Here is an 18,778-nt window from a genome sequence, read left to right as displayed (position 1 = left end):
ACAGAGTCCTCTGGTGAGAACTGGTAGGAACTGGTGCCTATTTGTGTCCATATCTGGTTGGACACAATCTTTATTTTTTATTTGTTTATTAAGCAAAGGATCTTAACTTGGTTGGCAATGTGTCCTGTGAAATATAAAATAGAGTCTTTTTCTAAGATGGAGATAGTTATGTCAGGGGTCCTCTATATAGTATGTACTGACCTTGTATGGAAAAATTTGTAACCCTGCTAAACTACTCTGCCTCTGTCTATATAAGTAAAACCTTAACCTCTCCACTTTGAACCTCTGTCCCCATTCCTTTGGAGTCTGTGTTTCCTGAGTGGTTATCCTCAGGCTTTGTACCGAATAAACTCTAAACTTAATCATATTTTCTGAATTTCATCATTTAAGGTTGACACTACCAAGTGTAACAGACAGCAATCTGAGCCTTTGGGCTAAGTCCCAAATTTGCCTGGAGGTAGGGAAAGAGCATTAGGCAGCCACAGAAAGTTCCTAGAAAGTTGAAGACTGTCTCTTCCTTTCAGGACAAAAGATCAGGTCTGAGGAGCTGAAGCATTTTAAAATGTAAAGGTGCTACCCTGTGTACAGATAGAAAAGAAAAGATTTGAATAACTGAAGACAAAGGAACAGTAGTTACCTCTGGCCTTATCTAAACACTAAGTTTGCAGGGATCTCTCCCTGGTGCTACTACAACCTCATCTCACAAATTTCTTCCTGATTATTAGTATGTATTCACAACCATCTGATAAACTGGCCCTCTGCCGTCATGTGGTTCTGTGGACCCCATCAAAGGTAAGGACACCAGGGTCAGGCCACCAGACTACCCCTTCCTAACACTTTCTCAGGCCATCTCAAAACCTCTGACTCTTTTCTTACCCTTATTATCTTTTTTTTCTGAGACTGAGTCTTGCTCTGTTGCCCAGGCTGGAGTGCAGTGGTGCGATCTCGGCTCACTGCAACCTCCACCTCCTGGCTCAAGTGATTCTCCTGCCTCAGCCTCTCGAGTAGCTGGGATTACAGGCACCTGCCACCATGCCCAGCTAATTTTTGTGTTTTTAGTAGAGACAGGGTTTCCCCATGTTGGCCAGGCTGGCCTCAAACTCCTGACCTCAGATGATCCTCCCATCTTGGCCTCCCAAAATGCTGGGATTACAGGTGTGAGCCCCCATGCCTGGCCATCCTCATTATCTTAATATTTACCAGCTATGATATTCTGTTCATATTTTCTGTCTGTCTCTGGTAACCTTCCTTTAAAATCCCATGACGAGTTTTTTTTTGGAATGATGACAAATAAAGTATTGGCACTGGATAGTGGTGATGGTTACACAACACTGAGATTATACTTGATGTCACTGAATTGTACTTAAAAATGGTTAAAATGGTAAATGCTATGTTACATGTATATTTACAACAATTTAAAAAATTTCCCATTGCCAACTATTTATCTGATACACAGATGGTTGTAGGACTATGACCTAGATTTCTGCTAGTCTTCTAGATGTTCTCTCTGCATTCAGCATCTTCCCATCTAACCATCTTACACAGCACTGCCTAACATACTGCTTCTATTATGTGAGATCTTTCTTAAACATTTTATTATTTATATATAAATATTAATTTCTTAACACTAATATTCAAGACCCTATACCACCTAACCTCAACCTACTTTTTCAATTGTATCTTTTGCTAATCTCTTCTAGCTACAGATAGCTCTGTCAGATAATTCTGTCTTACAGTGTTTTTGCTCATGCCCTTAACTCACTTAAAAGATTTTCCTCTCCATCCAAGTTAATGTTGTCTCCAATCTTATTTTTCCCACAAAGTGTTTTCTGACCACCATAATCCAGGCTGGTTTTCTTCCCTCCTTGTTAGTTACCACTGACTGGATGTTTTTATTGTTCATTTAAAGCACTATTGTAGAATATACACAACATATCTTCTACTTCCTCAATTAAATCACACACTCCTTAAAATTAAGATGTTTAATTTTTCATTTATTTGTATTACTCAGTATCTATTTAGAAGTTACTAAAAAAAATACTGATGGATGATCTAATTCCAAGTCATCAAATAACAATAAAAATACTCAACTATGATCTAGAACTACTTACATTTATATTAGAGAAGAATTTTCCACAGGAAACAGTCAATTAAAAATATTTCTAGTTAATCCTAAATGAATTCTCTTCTGCAATCTTTTTATGGCTTACAATTCACTTATTTCCAAAACACACATGAGATTACAAAAATAAAAAGTACATATACTACTGCCCTACCAATATAAGGATAAAAGATCAAAAGGCATGGAATACACCAAACTGAGATAATCATACTGGAAACCTTGATTAAGGAAGATGAGTTGCTGCAGTCAGAGAGAAGCCTAACATGGCAATAGGAAAGGATGGTCACTGAATGCCCCTTCGAGTGTGTCTCTTAAATATGAATCATCTAAACCTCTGAGAGAGGTTGTCAGGCCTCTGAAAGAAGCGACATGTTCTGGAAGAAATCAAATAGAGATAGAAGTCTTTGATAAAAATCTGTCATGCAGGTATACTGATTTGTTAACTAAAACCCATACGATCTCAGAGCTTCAGACACAAGACACATCCAAAGTGGATAATTTGTTATAGAAATGAATGAATTTAAACAGTTTTCTCCCACGGAGGGCCATTGTTCATCTACAAGATGTTAAGGGTCAGGGATGCTTACAGACATCCAGACTGTCCTCACTGGCAGTTTGGTTTAGCCTAAATTTCTGAAAAAATACTTAGGGCTCCAGAACTCCATCCTATAAAGCATGGAAGAGAGGACTTTGATCTGAAAAATTTTAAGCATATTCAACTATGAAATCACTTGCTCTTTACACAGGATGTAATTCAGAGGCCTACAACAACATTAAAAAAAAAAAGAAATGTAGCATTGAGTTATGACAGAATACCAAGAAAACAATTTAATCTGTTATTATGAGGATGGATTTATGAAAGCAGGTTAGTCATCCCTGAGGAAATTACATCAAAACAACTTTATCATATATTAATGTATAGTAGAAAGGGCGGAAGATGAGAATAATGTTTACTGGCAAGCACAGCATCTGCTTTAATGGGCATTAAAAGCAAAACCCATTCAACTATCTGTAAAGAGCTTTACCACCCCCGGCTTCAGGGTGCTCAGTTGCAACATCCATCCTGTACTATAAGGGTACCTCAGACAGGATAAACCAACAAGAAGCACAGTAATCCTTTCTATCTTTCATCTGAAATATGAAAGAAGGAAGTTTATTTTATAGAGACAATAAAATATATATATATATATATACAACACAGTAACCCTTTTTACCTATCTTCTATCTGAATTATGAAAGAATAAGTTTATTTTATAGAGGCTATATTGTCTGATGCCTAATGCATACATTATTCCCTCTATTCGGCAGCTTACATAACTAGTAGTTGCTCAATTATAGTCATGCACTGCATAATGATGTTTTGGTCACTGAGGGACTCCATATATGACTATGGTCCTATAAGATTATAATGGAGCTGAAAAATTCCTATTGCCCAGTGATGTCATAGCCATCATAACGTCCTACTGCAACATATTACTTATGTGTTTGTGGTGATGCTGGTGTAAACAAACCTACTGACTTCCAGTCCTACAAAAGTATAGCATACACAATTACACTCGGTACATAATACTTGATAACAATAATAAATAACTATGTTACTGGTTTATGTAGTTACTATACAGCAGGTATAACGACATTTCATTCAAGGTCATTTTGTTCTAATGCCGATGAGAAAAAAAAAATCGATTCCCAGCCAGAGCCACTGTCTATGTGGAGTTTGGGCCTTCTCCCCCAGGTCTGCATGAGTTTTCTCTGGGTACAAAGATGGGCATGATCGGTTAATCGGCATGTCTAAATGTTCCCAGTCTGAGTGAGTGTGGGCATGGGGGTGAGTACACCCTGTGGTGCAATAGAACTATATTTTTACTGTACCTTTTCTGTTTTCTTTTTTATTTTTATTTCTTTTGAGACAGGGTTTCACTGTGTCACTCAGGCTGGAGTGCAGTGGCATGATTATGGCTCACTGCAGCCTCGACTTTCTAGGCTCAAGTGATCCTCCCACCTCAGCCTCCTGAGTAGCTGGGACTACAGGTGCATGCCTCCATGCCCTGCTAATTTTTTAATTTTCTGTAGAGATGCAGTTTTGCCATGTCGCCCAGGCTGATTTCAAACTCCTGGGCTCCAGCAATCTGCCCACCTCATCTCCCAAAAGTGCTGGGTTACAGGCATAAGCCACAGGCCAGGCCTACAGTACCTTTTCCATTCTTAGATATGTTTAGATACACAAGTGTTTTCTACTGCATTACAACTGCCTACAGTATTCAGTATAGTAACATGCTGTATAGGTTTGTTGCCTAGAAGCAATAGGCTATGCCATATAGTCTAGGTGTGTAGTAGGCTATACAATCTACGCTTGTGTAAGTATACTCTATGATGTTCATACAACAATGAAATCACCTAATGATGTATTTTTCAGAACGTATTTATATCATTGATGCTTAACTGTAATTTTTTTTTACCGAATGACTCAAATCTAACCAGAGATTTTAAGGGAATGGAAGAATAATACTAATATAGCAAAAATTTAACCTCTCTTCCCATTCAAAATTTGTTACCTGTGCATAACCTCACGTAACCTAAAGGCTGACTATACAATGAATCTTGCTTTTAGAATGATACTGCTTGCTTTTATGACGCCTATCAACTTTTTGATGACTGAGGAACCATGTCATAAAGAATATGGCAACTCACAAAGACCCAAATGATAACAAAAATATTTCTATAAATAGTAATAAAAATAATAAAACAGTACATTCTCATATCAAATGAAGATTATTCTGGAAATGTGATAAAAGCCTTTGAAATGTACAGGATTTTTGAGTACTAAGAATACTTAATACTACAGAATACTATAGAATAATATTAAGAATACTAAAGATATCTACCAAATATTTTGCATTAAGCATAAAATATTTGTCAACTCCTGTAGACATTATTTTACAATAATTTTCCAAACTTTACCTCAAAACTTACCATCCCTATGGATAAAATATTCCTTGTAAAAAGGATTTAATGTCTCCAAATAGGAGGAACGGTCACCTTTATGAAGGAATGGTTATCTTCATACATATCGTGAAAAAGTTCATACAGTTAAAATTAACAAGCCTCAAACATATGTCACTCACTGACATACAAAGCTTAAAAGCACTGTTGACGACCAGAACAAACTGTTCTGCAAATTTGCTTTCATATTTTATCACTATTTTCAATAAAATACAATATTTAATAATCCAATGATTTTATGCCTTTTCAAAAAATAAAATCATTTTTTTTCAAAAATGAAGTAGCTAAGATTACAAAAAATAATAGGTTTGAAAATAGGTAAAACTTCTGGGATTTTTCCTATTGCATCATTGTTAAGGACTGAATTGTGTTCCCTCCAAAATTCATATGTTGACGCTCTAACCTCCATACTCAGAATGTGATTGTATTGGGAGCCTTTAAAGAGGTAATTAAGGTTAAATTAAATTATAATAGGGGCCCCTAATCCAATAGGACTAGTGTCCTTATAAGAAGAGGAAGAGACATCAGGAGAGGGCCCACAGAGGAAAGGCAACGTGCGGACACAGTGAGAAGGCCGCCATCTGCACACTGGAGAGAGAGGCCTCAGGAGAAACCAATACTGCTGGCACCTTGATCTTGGACTTGCAGCCTCCAGGACTGTGAGAAATAAATTTCTCTCATTTAGGCTTGTAACATCCAGTCTGTTGTATTTTGTTAGGGCAGATGTAGCAAATTAATACAATTTGGGGTTGAGGCCTCAAAGATAAAAATAAAGGCTGTGATGGGCCCACCCATTCTAAGCAAAAATGCTAGATGAGCTGTATAGAACTTGTAAAGGTGAGACCAAACCCAGGTCTGGAGGCCTTGGGCCATCAACAGGCCACAAGGATATTTAAGCAAGAAATTCAATGTTAAAATTTGAAGTTAAAAATTAGAGAGTGAGGATTTCTTTAAAGGGAGAGAGTTGCTAGAGAAATATAATGCTTCCCCTAACTTTCCCAAGCCAAGTGAGGGGCATCAGATCATCACTTGAGTGGTTTGAAGAGTCTAAAACTCGTCAAAGAATCTAACACAGACAGTCTGGCTATGGGTGCCCTGGGCGGCAGCACAAGAAGGCAGGGCTCTGCCTTGTGACTGACCTCCATTTCAAGAATGTGGCGAAGATGTGTTTCCCGAGGACTGCCTGGGTACTCTGAAGAAAGAAATAAGACATGAGTAATCTTCCAAAAGGATTGCCTGGAGGTCACCATGGGAGGCCAGCAGCTGCAGAGAAGTGAGGAGGCCAGGGCAGGAGGCATTGCTGATATGAGGGCCTGGGGGAGCTACAGACAGGTCTCCTTCCCTAGGGGATGGCAAGTGGAGGTAGTTAGTGTCCTCTTCTGATACAACCACACTGCTTTTAGCTAATATTTCAAAATGGTCTTTCATGGGGTAAAATATTTCTGGTACTTTCTTACTTGTCCTATCTGGCCTTCTCACTTATCCTGTTTTTTAGCATACTACATGTGAATAGGTACATCACTGCTGTAAAGGAATGTGGCTTTAGGTAACATCCTTAATCTGGCAACTAATACTTTTGGAAATATATTTTCTCCTTTCTTCTCTAATTTGGGAAAAATAATAAAATAAATGGTTTTAAGGGTAAACCGTTTTTCTTACGGCACTTAGGAGGGAGAACTCAATAATGACTATGCCTATAATTATTACACTTAAAAAGTGAGTTCCTGGCCAGGTGCGGTGGTTCATGCCTGTAATCCCAGAACCTGGGGAAGACGAGCTGGGTGGATCACTTGAGGTCAGGAGTTTGAGACAAGCCTGGCCAACATAGTGAAACCCCAACTCTACTAAAAATACAAAAATCAGCCAGGCATGGTGGTGGGTATCTGTAATCCCAGCTACTTGGGAGGCTGAGGTAGGAGAATTGCTTGAACCTGGGAGGCAGAAGTTGCAGTGAGCCAAGATCATGCCTCTGCACTCCAGCCTGGATGACAAGAGTGAAACTGCATCTCAAAAAAAAAAAAAAAAGGGAGTTCTTTCATGTGAAATCACTTAATACTACAATCAAAAATCAATTTTTACCTCACAACATGAACACAATTATTTTAGGACTCAATCTTGCTTATGAGAAAAAGCAAGTATACCAATGAGCTTTCAGTCTCAAAGGTCACTAACCAACCACAATTTAATGAATATTTCCTTTATTGTTCTCTAATGTTTTCTAAATTATTCTTGATCTCACTCCTTTTATGGCAGTCATTAGTCAGAAAAACATGTCTTTGGCCCAAAAGCATCAGGGCTTTTCAATATTATGTTACTGAAGTAGTCACATGTTAATGGTATCAGAAATTTCATTTAATAATGGTATTTCATAATCAGTCTAGTATGATTTTACATAGGAGATGAGGGCCTGGAGTAAAATAACAAGGTGGTGGTTATGGAAAGACCACAAATATTTAAAAGCTTTTTAAATTTTAAATATTTAGTATGTTTACTAAAAATAAAACCGGGTGTTTTTTTTCCGCCTTTTTTTTTTTTTGTAGAGATGGAGATCTTGCTTTGTTGCCCACGGTGGTCTTCCACTCCTGGCTTCAAGCAATCTTTCTACCTCAGCCTCCCGAAGATTATAGGTGTGAGTCACCGTGCCCAGCCTAATAAAGTTGTTTTAACTCCTAAAAGGATTTGTTGTACTAACCCTGAAAGAGCTGAATGAATCGAGGCTGCAACGCCGAGGTGATCAGACTGTCGGGCAGCTCCCTCAGAAACAGCTTCAACAGACTGGCTGCTGAGCAGACATCACCGTCCTTCCCGAGCTCCACGGGCACTCCACTCTCGAACTTCAGTCGAAGTTGTTCCACCACCTTCACGTTACCATTCACTCTAAAAAGACCTTCTTGGGTAAGTCCTGGAAGAGCAAAGTAGACACAGAAAATAAATAGATTTCTCACAGACATGAAATGTAAAGAATGATAACAACACAAAGAAAGAAATCTCAGCATACAATTCTCTCAACACCGTAATTATCAATCATTGCGTGATTTTCACATTTTGTAAAACTTTCCTTAGAATAATAAATGTTCACATCCACTGCATATTAACTAAAAAGATCATATATGATTGGTATAAAGCCTGGCCTCTAAAAATAAGGCTATGCCATATATAAACAAAGAGCAAAACAGAGTACACAAAGAAATTTCATTTATATAATCTTCCAGAGCACATAACAAAAACTTACTCAGGGCTCTAACAGCAGCTTAACACTTCATGAACAACTACTTTTTAAATGACATGTATTTAAGAAACTTTTAAACTCTATGTGATTACCTGTGTAATAGTTTAAGAAATAAGGGATAGTTTTTCAGTAATCACTAAATTCAAAATATAAGACTCTAGGCAACTATAAAGTGGTATAAGACAAGATCCTTGCCTTCAGTCAGTTGATGGGGGATATCAGTGTCAGCTGAGGTTATCAGAGAAGGCCTCCTGGAGGAGGTAAACTTAACCTTTGGCTAAAGCAACACAGAGGGGCTGGAGCTGTTGTGCTGTGAAACCAATGAGGCTTGAGCTTCAGGGCCCCTCATCTTCTTGGGCCATTTACAAGCTCTGTCCCTAATCCTGTATTCTTAGTATCATATTCTTTTTCTTAAAGAAGTCTCAAAAGATTAGGCATCTGTACCCACAAAACCTTGATCTACCCCTGACAAAGATAAACAAAAATATGAATTGAGAAGTAGATACAGGATAACATAAAGAAAGGTAGGCAGAGGACAATGTGGGGTGCCTAGGTCAAAGAATGATGGGGTAATAAAATGGAGAAACAGGAAAGGGTCTATGACAAGTTAAAGAGTGAAGGTTTTATCACTGGAGCATTAAGTGAGGGAAAAGACAAAATATAATCAGGGTTTTAGGAAGATTTAGCTAGCTAAGAAGTAGATTATGGAGAGGGCTTGCCTTATGGAAACTATCTTCTATTTTAAGGTAGTAAACTGAGATTATGGTGGAAAAGAAGTGAAAAACAAAGAATAAAGATGATTTGGTAACTTGGTTCAAAAGGGAGAGGGAAAGGGTTGAAAGGTAACCTTAAGGTTTAGAAAAGTAGGAATACAGGAAAAAAAAACAAACACTGTAAAAGATAAGGTTGGGGGTAGAGATATGAGAGTAGCTGGTTTAGGGCAGAAGATAATGATTTCCAGCTCAGTGTGCTACACACCATGTAAGCGAGTGTGTTAGGCAGCAGAGGACTTTGAAAGTGTAAGAAACAATCTTTCTAAGAAAGAGCAGGCCAGGATTCAACTTGACATTCTTGAGAGTCTAATGGTGAATGTTAGCAATGACATAATGACATCGAAGCCTATCAGGATTTTTTTAGAGGGAGGAGATAATTTATATCAGCCTTTGCTTCTTTCCCTTAACTGGTAATTTTATTGCTCTTTTTAAAGCAAGAGAGGAAGCTAATTTCATTTTATTTTATAATCGGATAAAATACTTTATGAGCTCTTTAATTCAACAAACATGTAATAAGTGCCTGACATTATGTTAGGTAATAAAAAAAAATCAATCGTGAGAAAAAAAATTCAACACTATCATTACCCTCATGGACTTTGAAGTCTGGTGAGATGTTTGTGTTCTTCCACATATACATATTATTTGGCTGTGAAGAAAATCAATATCAAAAGTTGATATGAATTTTAGCTCCAATTCTGAAAAAAATTGTGACACTAGGGATGATATTAAAAGTATTTAACAATGACTATGACCAGGGCACCACCTAAATGGAAGAGATACCAGTTGGTCTGTGTGGCAGACAGCTTCTAAAATAGTTCCCATGATCCCCACTTCTCGTACCACACCCATTATAATCCCCTCTACTTGAGTGTGGGCCGGACCTAGTCACTTGCTTCTAACAACAGAATACAGCAAATGTGATATCATGTCATATTTTGAGATTAAGTTATAAAAGACTGACAATCCATCATGCTTCTCTCTCTTTCTCTCTGTCCCCCTCTCTCTGTCTCTCTGATGTACTTTATTAGCTACTGGCCACGGGCAAAGAACTAAAGGTGGTCTCTGGCCAACGACCAGTGAATAACTGAAAACTCTCAGGTCAACAGCTCACAAGTAACAGAATCCTGCCAACAACCACATGAATGAGCTTGGGAGGGAATTTTTCCCCTGCTGAGTCCTGATATGACTGAAGCCTTGGCTGACACCATGATCACGGCCTTGTAACTCTAAGACAGAGGACACAACTAAGATGTGTCTGGATTCCTGACCCACAGAAACTATGAGATAATGATAAATACTATTGTTTTAATCTACTATGTTTTGGGGTACTTTGTTATGCAGCAAATGGATAATGAATATGATACGCCTTTCCCTTAAGTTCTGTGGAATATCAGGTTCTATTGGGAGATGCCAGCTTAATCGTTTAAAGCTTTCAAGGTCTGTCTTCTCTACTATACAAAAGTTTATCTTTAGCTTCAGAAACTTATCCAACAATCAAGCAGCTAGCATCCAACAGAAAGGCACTCCATCCCTGGTCAGAGCCGAAATCCTGAAAATTTAGAGTTTTGTTTCCTGTTCCTATATTTACCCAGCTGCTTAACCTAACCTTGCCTTCTGTTTTTGGCCTAGCAAATACCCCTTAGATCTGATTTCACATGATGTTTTTTTTTTTTTTTTCTTTTTAGCTTTGACCTTAGTCTTTCTTTTCCAACAAGGTTTTTTTGAACCTTCCCCCAAATAAATGTACTTCCAGCAATTTCAGAAAAAACTAACCAGCTCCAAGAACTGTCTGTGGTCCTCAAGCCTCCTGATCCCTCAGACTAGCAGACGTATAAGGTACAAATAGAAGTGACTGAATTTAATGCTCCTCAATAATATTTTCCTGTCTCTGTCCCATTTATCTGAACAACTCTTTTCCCTCAGGAATATCTCCCACCCACAACTCTTATGATAATTAGTGATGTTCAACTAGGGAAAGTTTATAATCCCGGGCATGAATATATCACATTCTGAGAAGAATCTATACAGTTTTTTAAAGCCTCTTATGAGGCTAGAATATATCCAATACCCACATGAGGCTTATCAGACCATATAACCTTTAAATTTTCCTACTCTAAAATTTTAGAAAGTTATGACTATAACAAAAATATTCAGAAAAAGGGGATATTTGGATGACTTCATGAAGCAGAGTTACTCTCATACATTTCAGAGCTCCTATTATATTTGATTTTAGGCTGTGTGCTAATTATCACAAAACAGCAACTTAATAGTGGTTTAGAAATGAAGAAAAAATTATATAAGCTAATGTCTACATCACTGAAAGATACTTTTCTGTACAATTGAAATATTTCTTTCAAAATAGTATGAATATTAAAAACAGAATATGCCATTAGAAACAGAATATGCCAGAAGTCACAATTTGCCTAACAGCACACTTTGGCCAACGAAGTAGTATGACGATAAGTAAACACATTCTGACACCTGGTGGTGACTTGAGACTCTACACTGTGGGTTAAAATGGCATAACCTATAGTATCTTCATGCTAAACTAAGAGAAAGAAGCCGTTAACATTGTTAGCGAGAAAAAGAGTTTAAAGACCATATGCTTTATAAGTTATAATGTATATACTTTTAAATGAAAATATCCAAAATCTGCTTAAAGGGCTTGATATAGCCCTTTCTGTCTTAAAATTCCTTTACAATAATAGTTTACCCTCATGCCAAATTGTTAAATTGCATTTATGTGAAACAATAATAAAGCATAACCAGAGGGGTGGAGCCAAGATGGCCGAATAGGAACAGCTCCGGTCTACAGCTCCCAGCCTGAGCGACACAGAAGACGGGTGATTTCTGCATTTCTGTTTGAGGTACCGGTTTCATCTCACTAGGGAGTGCCAAACAGTGGGTGCAGGACAGTCGGTGCAGCGCACTGTGCGTGAGCCAAAGCAGGGTGAGGCATTGCCTCACTCGGGAAGCGCAAGGGGTCAGGGAGTTCCCTTTCCTAGTCAAAGAAAGGGGTAACAGACGGTACCTGGAAAATCGGGTCAGTCCCACCCTAATACTGCACTTTTCCAACGGGCCTGGAAAACGGCACACCAGGAGATTGTGTCCCGCACCTGGCTCGGAGGGTCCTATGCCCACGGAGTCTCGCTGATTGCTAGCACAGCAGTCTGAGATCAAACTGCAAGGTGGCAGCGAGGCTGCGGGAGGGGTGCCCGCCATTGCCCAGGCTTGCTTAGGTAAACAAAGCAACCAGGAAGCTCGAACTGGGTGGAGCCCACCACAGCTCAAGGATGCCTGCCTGCCTGCCTCTGTAGGCTCCACCTCTGGGGGCAGGGCACAGACAAACAAAAATTCAGCAGGAACCTCTGCAGACTTAAATGTCCCTGTCTGACTGACAGCTTTCAAGAGAGTAGTGGTTGTCCCAGCACGCAGCTGGAGATCTGAGAACGGACAGGCTGCCTCCTAAAGTGGGTCCCTGACCCCCAAGCAGCCTAACTGGGAGGCACCCCCCAGTAGGGACAGACTGACACCTCACTCGGCCGGGTACTCCTCTGAGACAAAACTTCCAGAGGAACTATCAGACAGCTGAATTTGTGGTCTCACAAAAATACGCTGTTCTGCAGCCACCACTGCTGACACCCAGCCAAACAGGGTCTGGAGTGGACCTCTAGTAAACTCCAACAGACCTGCAGCTGAGGGTCCTGTCTGGTAGAAGGAAAACTAACAAACAGAAAGGACACCCACACCAAAAACCCATCTGTACATCATCATCATCAAAGACCAAAAGTAGATAAAACCACAAAGATGGGGAAAAAACAGAGCAGAAAAACTGGAAACTCTAAAAAGCAGAGCACCTCTCCTCCTCCAAAGGAATGCAGTTCCTCACCAGCAATGGAACAAAGCTGGACAGAGGATGACTTTGATGAGTTGAGAGAAGAAGGCTTCAGACGATCAAACTACTCCGAGCTACAGGAGGAAATTCAAAACAATAGCAAAGAAGTTAAAAACTTTGAAAAAAAATTAGACGAATGGATAACTAGAATAACCAATGGAGAGAAGGGCTTAAAGGAGCTGATGGAGCTGAAAGCCAAGTATCGAGAACTAGGCGAAGATTGCAGAAGCCTCGGTAGCAGATGCGATCAACTGGAAGAAAGGCTATCACTGATGGAAGATGAAATGAATGAAATGAAGTGAGAAGGGAAGTTTAGATAAAAAAGAAATGAACAAAGTCTCCAAGAAATTTGGGACTATGTGAAAAGACCAAACCTACGTCTGATTGGTGTACCTGAAAATGATGGGGAGAATGGAACCAAGTTGGAAAACACTCTGCAAGATATTATCCAGGAGAACTTCCCCAATCTAGCAAGGCAGGCCAACATTCAGATTCAGGAAATACAGAGAATGCCACAAAGATACTCCTCGAGAATAGCAACTCCAAGACACATAATTGTCAGATTCACCAAAGTTGAAATGAAGGAAAAAATGTTAAGGGCAGCCAGAGAGAAAGGTCGGGTTACCCACAAAGGGAAGCCCATCAGACTAACAGCTGATCTCTCAGCAGAAACTCTACAAGCCAGAAGAGAGTGGGGGCCGATATTCAACATTCTTAAAGAAAAGAATTTTCAACCCAGAATTTCCTATCCCGCCAAACTAAGCTTCATAAGTGAAGGAGAAATAAAATGCTTTACAGACAAGCAAACGCTGAGTGATTTTGTCACCACCAGGCCTGCCCTAAAAGAGCTCCTGAAGGAAGCACTAAACCTGGAAAGGAACAACCGGTACCAGCCCCTGCAAAAACATGCCAAATTGTAAAGACCGTCAAGGCTAGGAAGAAACTGCATCAACTAACGAGCAAAATAACCAACTAACATCATAATGACAGGATCAGATTCACATATAACAATATTAACTTTAAATGTAAATGGGCTAAATGCTCCAATTAAAAGACACAGACTGGCAAACTGGATAAGGAGTCAGGACCCATCAGTGTGCTGTATTCAGGACACCCATCTCACGTGCAGAGACACACATAGACTCAAAATAAAGGGATGGAGGAAGATCTATCAAGCAAATGGAAAACAAAAAAAGGCAGGGGTTGCAATCCTAGTCTCTGATAAAATAGACTTTAAACCAACAAAGATCAAAAGAGACAAAGAAGGCCATTACATAATGGTAAAGGGATCAATTCAACAAGAAGAGCTAACTATCCTAAATATATATGCACCCAACACAGGAGCACCCAGATTCATAAAGCAATACTGAGTGACCTACAAAGGGACTTAGACTCCCACACAATAATAATGGGAGATTTTAACACCCACTGTCAACATTAGACAGATCAACGAGACAGAAAGTTAACAAGGATATCCAGGAATTGAACTCAGCTCTGCACAAAGTGGACCTAATAGACATCTACAGAACTCTCCACCCCAAATCAACAGAATATACATTTTTTTCAGCATCACACCACACCTATTCCAAAATTGACCACATAGTTGGAAGTAAAGCTCTCCTCAGCAAATGTAAAAGAACAGAAATTATAACAAACTGTCTCTCAGACCACAGTGCAATCAAATTAGAACTCAGGATTAAGAAACTCACTCAAAACCGCTCAACTACATGGAAACTGAACAACCTGCTCCTGAATGACTATTGGGTACATAATGAAATGAAGGCAGGAATAAAGATGTTCTTTGAAACCAACGAGAACAAAGACACAACATACCAGAATCTCTGGGACACATTCAAAGCAGTGTGTAGAGGGAAATTTATAGCACTAAATGCCCACAAGAGAAAGCAGGAAAGATCCAAGATTGACACCCTAACGTCACAATTAAAAGAACTAGAAAAGCAAGAGCAAACACATTCAAAAGCTAGCAGAAGGCTAGAAATAACTAAAATCAGAGCAGAACTGAAGGAAATAGAGACACAAAAAACTCTTCAAAAAGTTAATGAATCCAGGAACTGGTTTTTTGAAAAGATCAACGAAATTGATAGACCACTAGCAAGACTAATAAAGAAGAAAAGAGAGAAGAATCAAATAGATGCAATGAAAAATGAAAAAGGGGATATCACCACCGATCCCACAGAAATACAATCTACCATCAGAGAATACTACAAACACCTCTATGCAAATAAACTAGAAAATCTAGAAGAAATGGATAAATTCCTCGACAAATACACCCTCCCAAGACTAAACCAGGAAGAAGTTGAATCTCTGAATAGACCAAAAACAGGTTCTGAAATTCTGGCAATAATCAATAGCTTACCAACCAAAAAGAGTCAGGACCTGATGGATTCACAGCCGAATTCTACCAGAGGTACAAGGAGGAACTGGTACCATTCCTTCTGAAACTATTCCAATCGATAGAAAAAGAGGGAATCCTCCCTAACACATTTTATGAAGCCAGCATTGTCCTGATACCAAAGCCTGGCAGAGACATAACCAAAAAAGAGAATTTCAGACCAATATCCTTGATGAACATTGATGCAAAAATCCTCAATAAAATACTGGCAAACCGAATCCAGCAGCACATCAAAAAGCTTATACACCATGATCAAGTGGGCTTCATCCCTGGGATGCAAGACTGGTTCAACATACGCAAACCAATAAATGCAATCCAGCATATAAACAGAACCAAAGACAAAAACCACATGATTATCTCCATAGATGCAGAAAAGGCCTTTGACAAAATTCAACAACTCTTCATGCTAAAAACACTCAATAAATTAGGTATTGATGAGACGTATCTCAAAATAATAAGAGCTATCTATGAAAAACCCACAGCCAATATCATACTGAATGGGCAAAAACTGGAAGCATTCCCTTTGAAAACTGGCACAAGACAGGGATGCCCTCTCTGACCACTCCTATTCCACATAGTGCTGGAAGTTCTGGCCAGAGAAATCAGGCAGCAGAAGGAAATAAAGGGTATTCAATTAGGAAAAGAGGAAGTCAAATTGTCCCTGTTTGCAGATGACATGATTGTATATTTAGAAAACCCCATCATCTCAGCCCAAAATCTCCTTAAGCTGATTAGCAACTTCAGCGAAGTCTCAGGATACAAAATCAATGTACAAAAATCACAAGCATTCTTGTACACCAATCACAGACAAACAGAGAGCCAAATCACTAGTGAACTCCCATTCACAATTGCTTCAAAGAGAATAAAATACCTAGGAATCCAACTTACAAGGGATGTGAAGGACCTCTTCAAGGAGAACTACAAACCACTGCTCAATGAAATAAAAGAGGATACAAACAAATGGAAGAACATTCCATGCTCATGGGTTGGAAGAATCAATATTGTGAAAATGGCCATACTGCCCAAGGTAATTTATAGATTCAATGCCATCCCCATCAAGCTACCAATGACTTTCTTCACAGAATTGGAAAAAACTACTTTAAAGTTCATACGGAACCAAAAAAGAGCCCGCATTGCCAAGTCAATCCTAAGCCAAAAGAACAAAGCTGGAGGCATCACGCTACCTGACTTCAAACTATACTACAAGGCTACACTAACCAAAACAGCATGGTACTGGTTCCACAACAGAGATATAGATCAATGGAACAGAACAGAGTCCTCAGAAATGATGCCTCATATCTACCACTATCTGATCTTTGACAAACCTGACAAAAACAAGAAATGGGGAAAGGATTCCCTATTTAATAAATGGTGCTGGGAAAACTGGCTAGCCATATGTAGAAAGCTGAAACTGGATCCCTTCCTTACACCTTATACAAAAATTAATTCAAGATGGATTAAAGACTTAAATGTTAGACCTAAAACCATTAAAATCCTACAAGAAAACCTAGGCAATACCATTCAGGACATAGGTGTGGGCAAGGACTTCATGTCTAAAACACCAAAAGCAATGGCAACAAAAGCCAAAATTGACAAATGGGATCTAATTAAACTAAAGAGCTTCTGCACAGCAGAAGAAACTACCATTAGAGTGAACAGGCAACCTACAGAATGGGAGAAAATTTTTGCAACCCACTCATCTGACAAAGGGCTAATATCCAGAATCTACAATGAACTCAAACAAATTTACAAGAAAAAAACAAACAACCCCATCAAAAAGTGGGCGAAGGACATGAACAGACACTTCTCAAAAGAAGACATTTATGCAGCCAAAAAACATATGAAAAAATGCTCATCATCACTGGCCATCAGAGAAATGCAAATCAAAACCACAGTGAGATACCATCTCACACCAGTTAGAATGGCCATCATTAAAAAGTCAGGAAACAACAGGTGCTGGAGAGGATGTGGAGAAATAGGAACACTTTTACACTGTTGGTGGGACTGTAAACTAGTTCAACCATTGTGGAAGTCAGTGTGGCGACTCCTCAGGGATCTAGAACTAGAAATACCATTTGACCCAGCCATCCCATTACTGGGTATATACCCAAAGGACTATAAATCATGCTGCTATAAAGACACATGCACACGTATGTTTATTGCAGCACTATTCACAATAGCAAAGAGTTGGAACCAACCCAAATGTCCAACAATGATAGACTGGATTAAGAAAATGTGGCACATATACACCATGGAATACTATGCAGCCATAAAAAATGATGAGTTCATGTCCTTTGTAGGGACATGGATGAAACTGGAAAACATCATTCTCAGTAAACTATCGCAAGGACAAAAAACCAAACACCGCATGTTCTCACTCATAGGTGGGAATTGAACAATGAGAACACATGGACACAGGAAGGGGAACATCACACTCCGGGGACTGTTGTGGGGTGGGGGGAGGGGGGAGGGACAGCATTAGGAGATATACCTAATGCTAAATGACGAGTTAATGGGTGCAGCAAAACAACATGGCACATGGATACATATGTAACAAACCTGCACATTGTGCACATGTACCCTAAAACCTAAAGTATAATAAGAAAAAATAAAAAAATAAAAAAATAAAAATAATTAAAAAAAGTAAAAAAAAAAAAAAGAAAAAAAAATAAAGCATAACCAAAATACCAACCTATGATTGAATTATATGACCGGTCACCCCTATAGTCCCATTCCCATGCCTGACACAGTGCTTACTGTGTATCATAGGTGTACAGTAAATATTTGTTGACCTGAAAAAAACTGCCAAGTAATTAAACAAATTGAAGTATTATGCCCTCAAACTTTATACTACCCTTCAAACTTACATAATTTCTTTGGTTTATTAACATGATAGTTTCAAATACAAGAAGGGGCTTGTGTTTGTCTACATAGTAATTAACTACATAGCCTTTCAAAGTACAGGTGCCAGGCCTACCTGAGCTTGCCCAGTCAAGATTCTGATTCAGTAGATATGAGGTGTGGGCAATGCATGTGTATTACGAAGATTCCACTAGTAATTCTATTTCACATCCCTCATTAAGAGCGACTGATTTAACTTAATAAAATGTTTAGTTTGCATTACCCGAATACACCCTGTTAAAGTATAACTAACAGTATGCTAAGGAGGGGCAGAAGAAAATCAATCCCTAATTTAAATTTTGCCAACATTTTCATATGTTGATGGTGTGACTGTAAATTGTTTCAGCTCTGACAGGGTTCATTACACATGCAAATATCCTCTGACCACCCAGGAGTCCACTTCCAGAAAGGCAGTCTATGCACACACTCATATGTGCTTGAA

General features: G+C 38.9%; 1 protein-coding gene across 6 annotated transcripts in view; it reads right to left on the bottom strand.

The window, feature by feature from the left end:
- FAM13A (family with sequence similarity 13 member A) overlaps window positions 1-18,778 on the bottom strand; it is a 431,061-nt gene that overhangs the window by 283,972 nt on the left and 128,311 nt on the right. For all 6 annotated transcript variants that reach the window (XR_010113828.1, XM_063610243.1, XM_063610245.1 and 3 more), the window contains one exon: window positions 7,818-8,027. Coding sequence is in view for 5 of the 6 variants with exons in the window: in XM_063610243.1 (XP_063466313.1) it covers window positions 7,818-8,027 (210 nt within the window). In the remaining variant the exon portion in view is untranslated. The remainder of the gene's footprint in view (window positions 1-7,817; window positions 8,028-18,778) is intronic.

The sequence above is a fragment of the Symphalangus syndactylus genome, chromosome 10, assembly GCF_028878055.3.
Source record: "Symphalangus syndactylus isolate Jambi chromosome 10, NHGRI_mSymSyn1-v2.1_pri, whole genome shotgun sequence".
Taxonomy (NCBI): domain Eukaryota; kingdom Metazoa; phylum Chordata; class Mammalia; order Primates; family Hylobatidae; genus Symphalangus; species Symphalangus syndactylus.
Note: the sequence above shows the minus strand (reverse complement) of the source record. Positions and strands in the feature narration are given on the sequence as shown.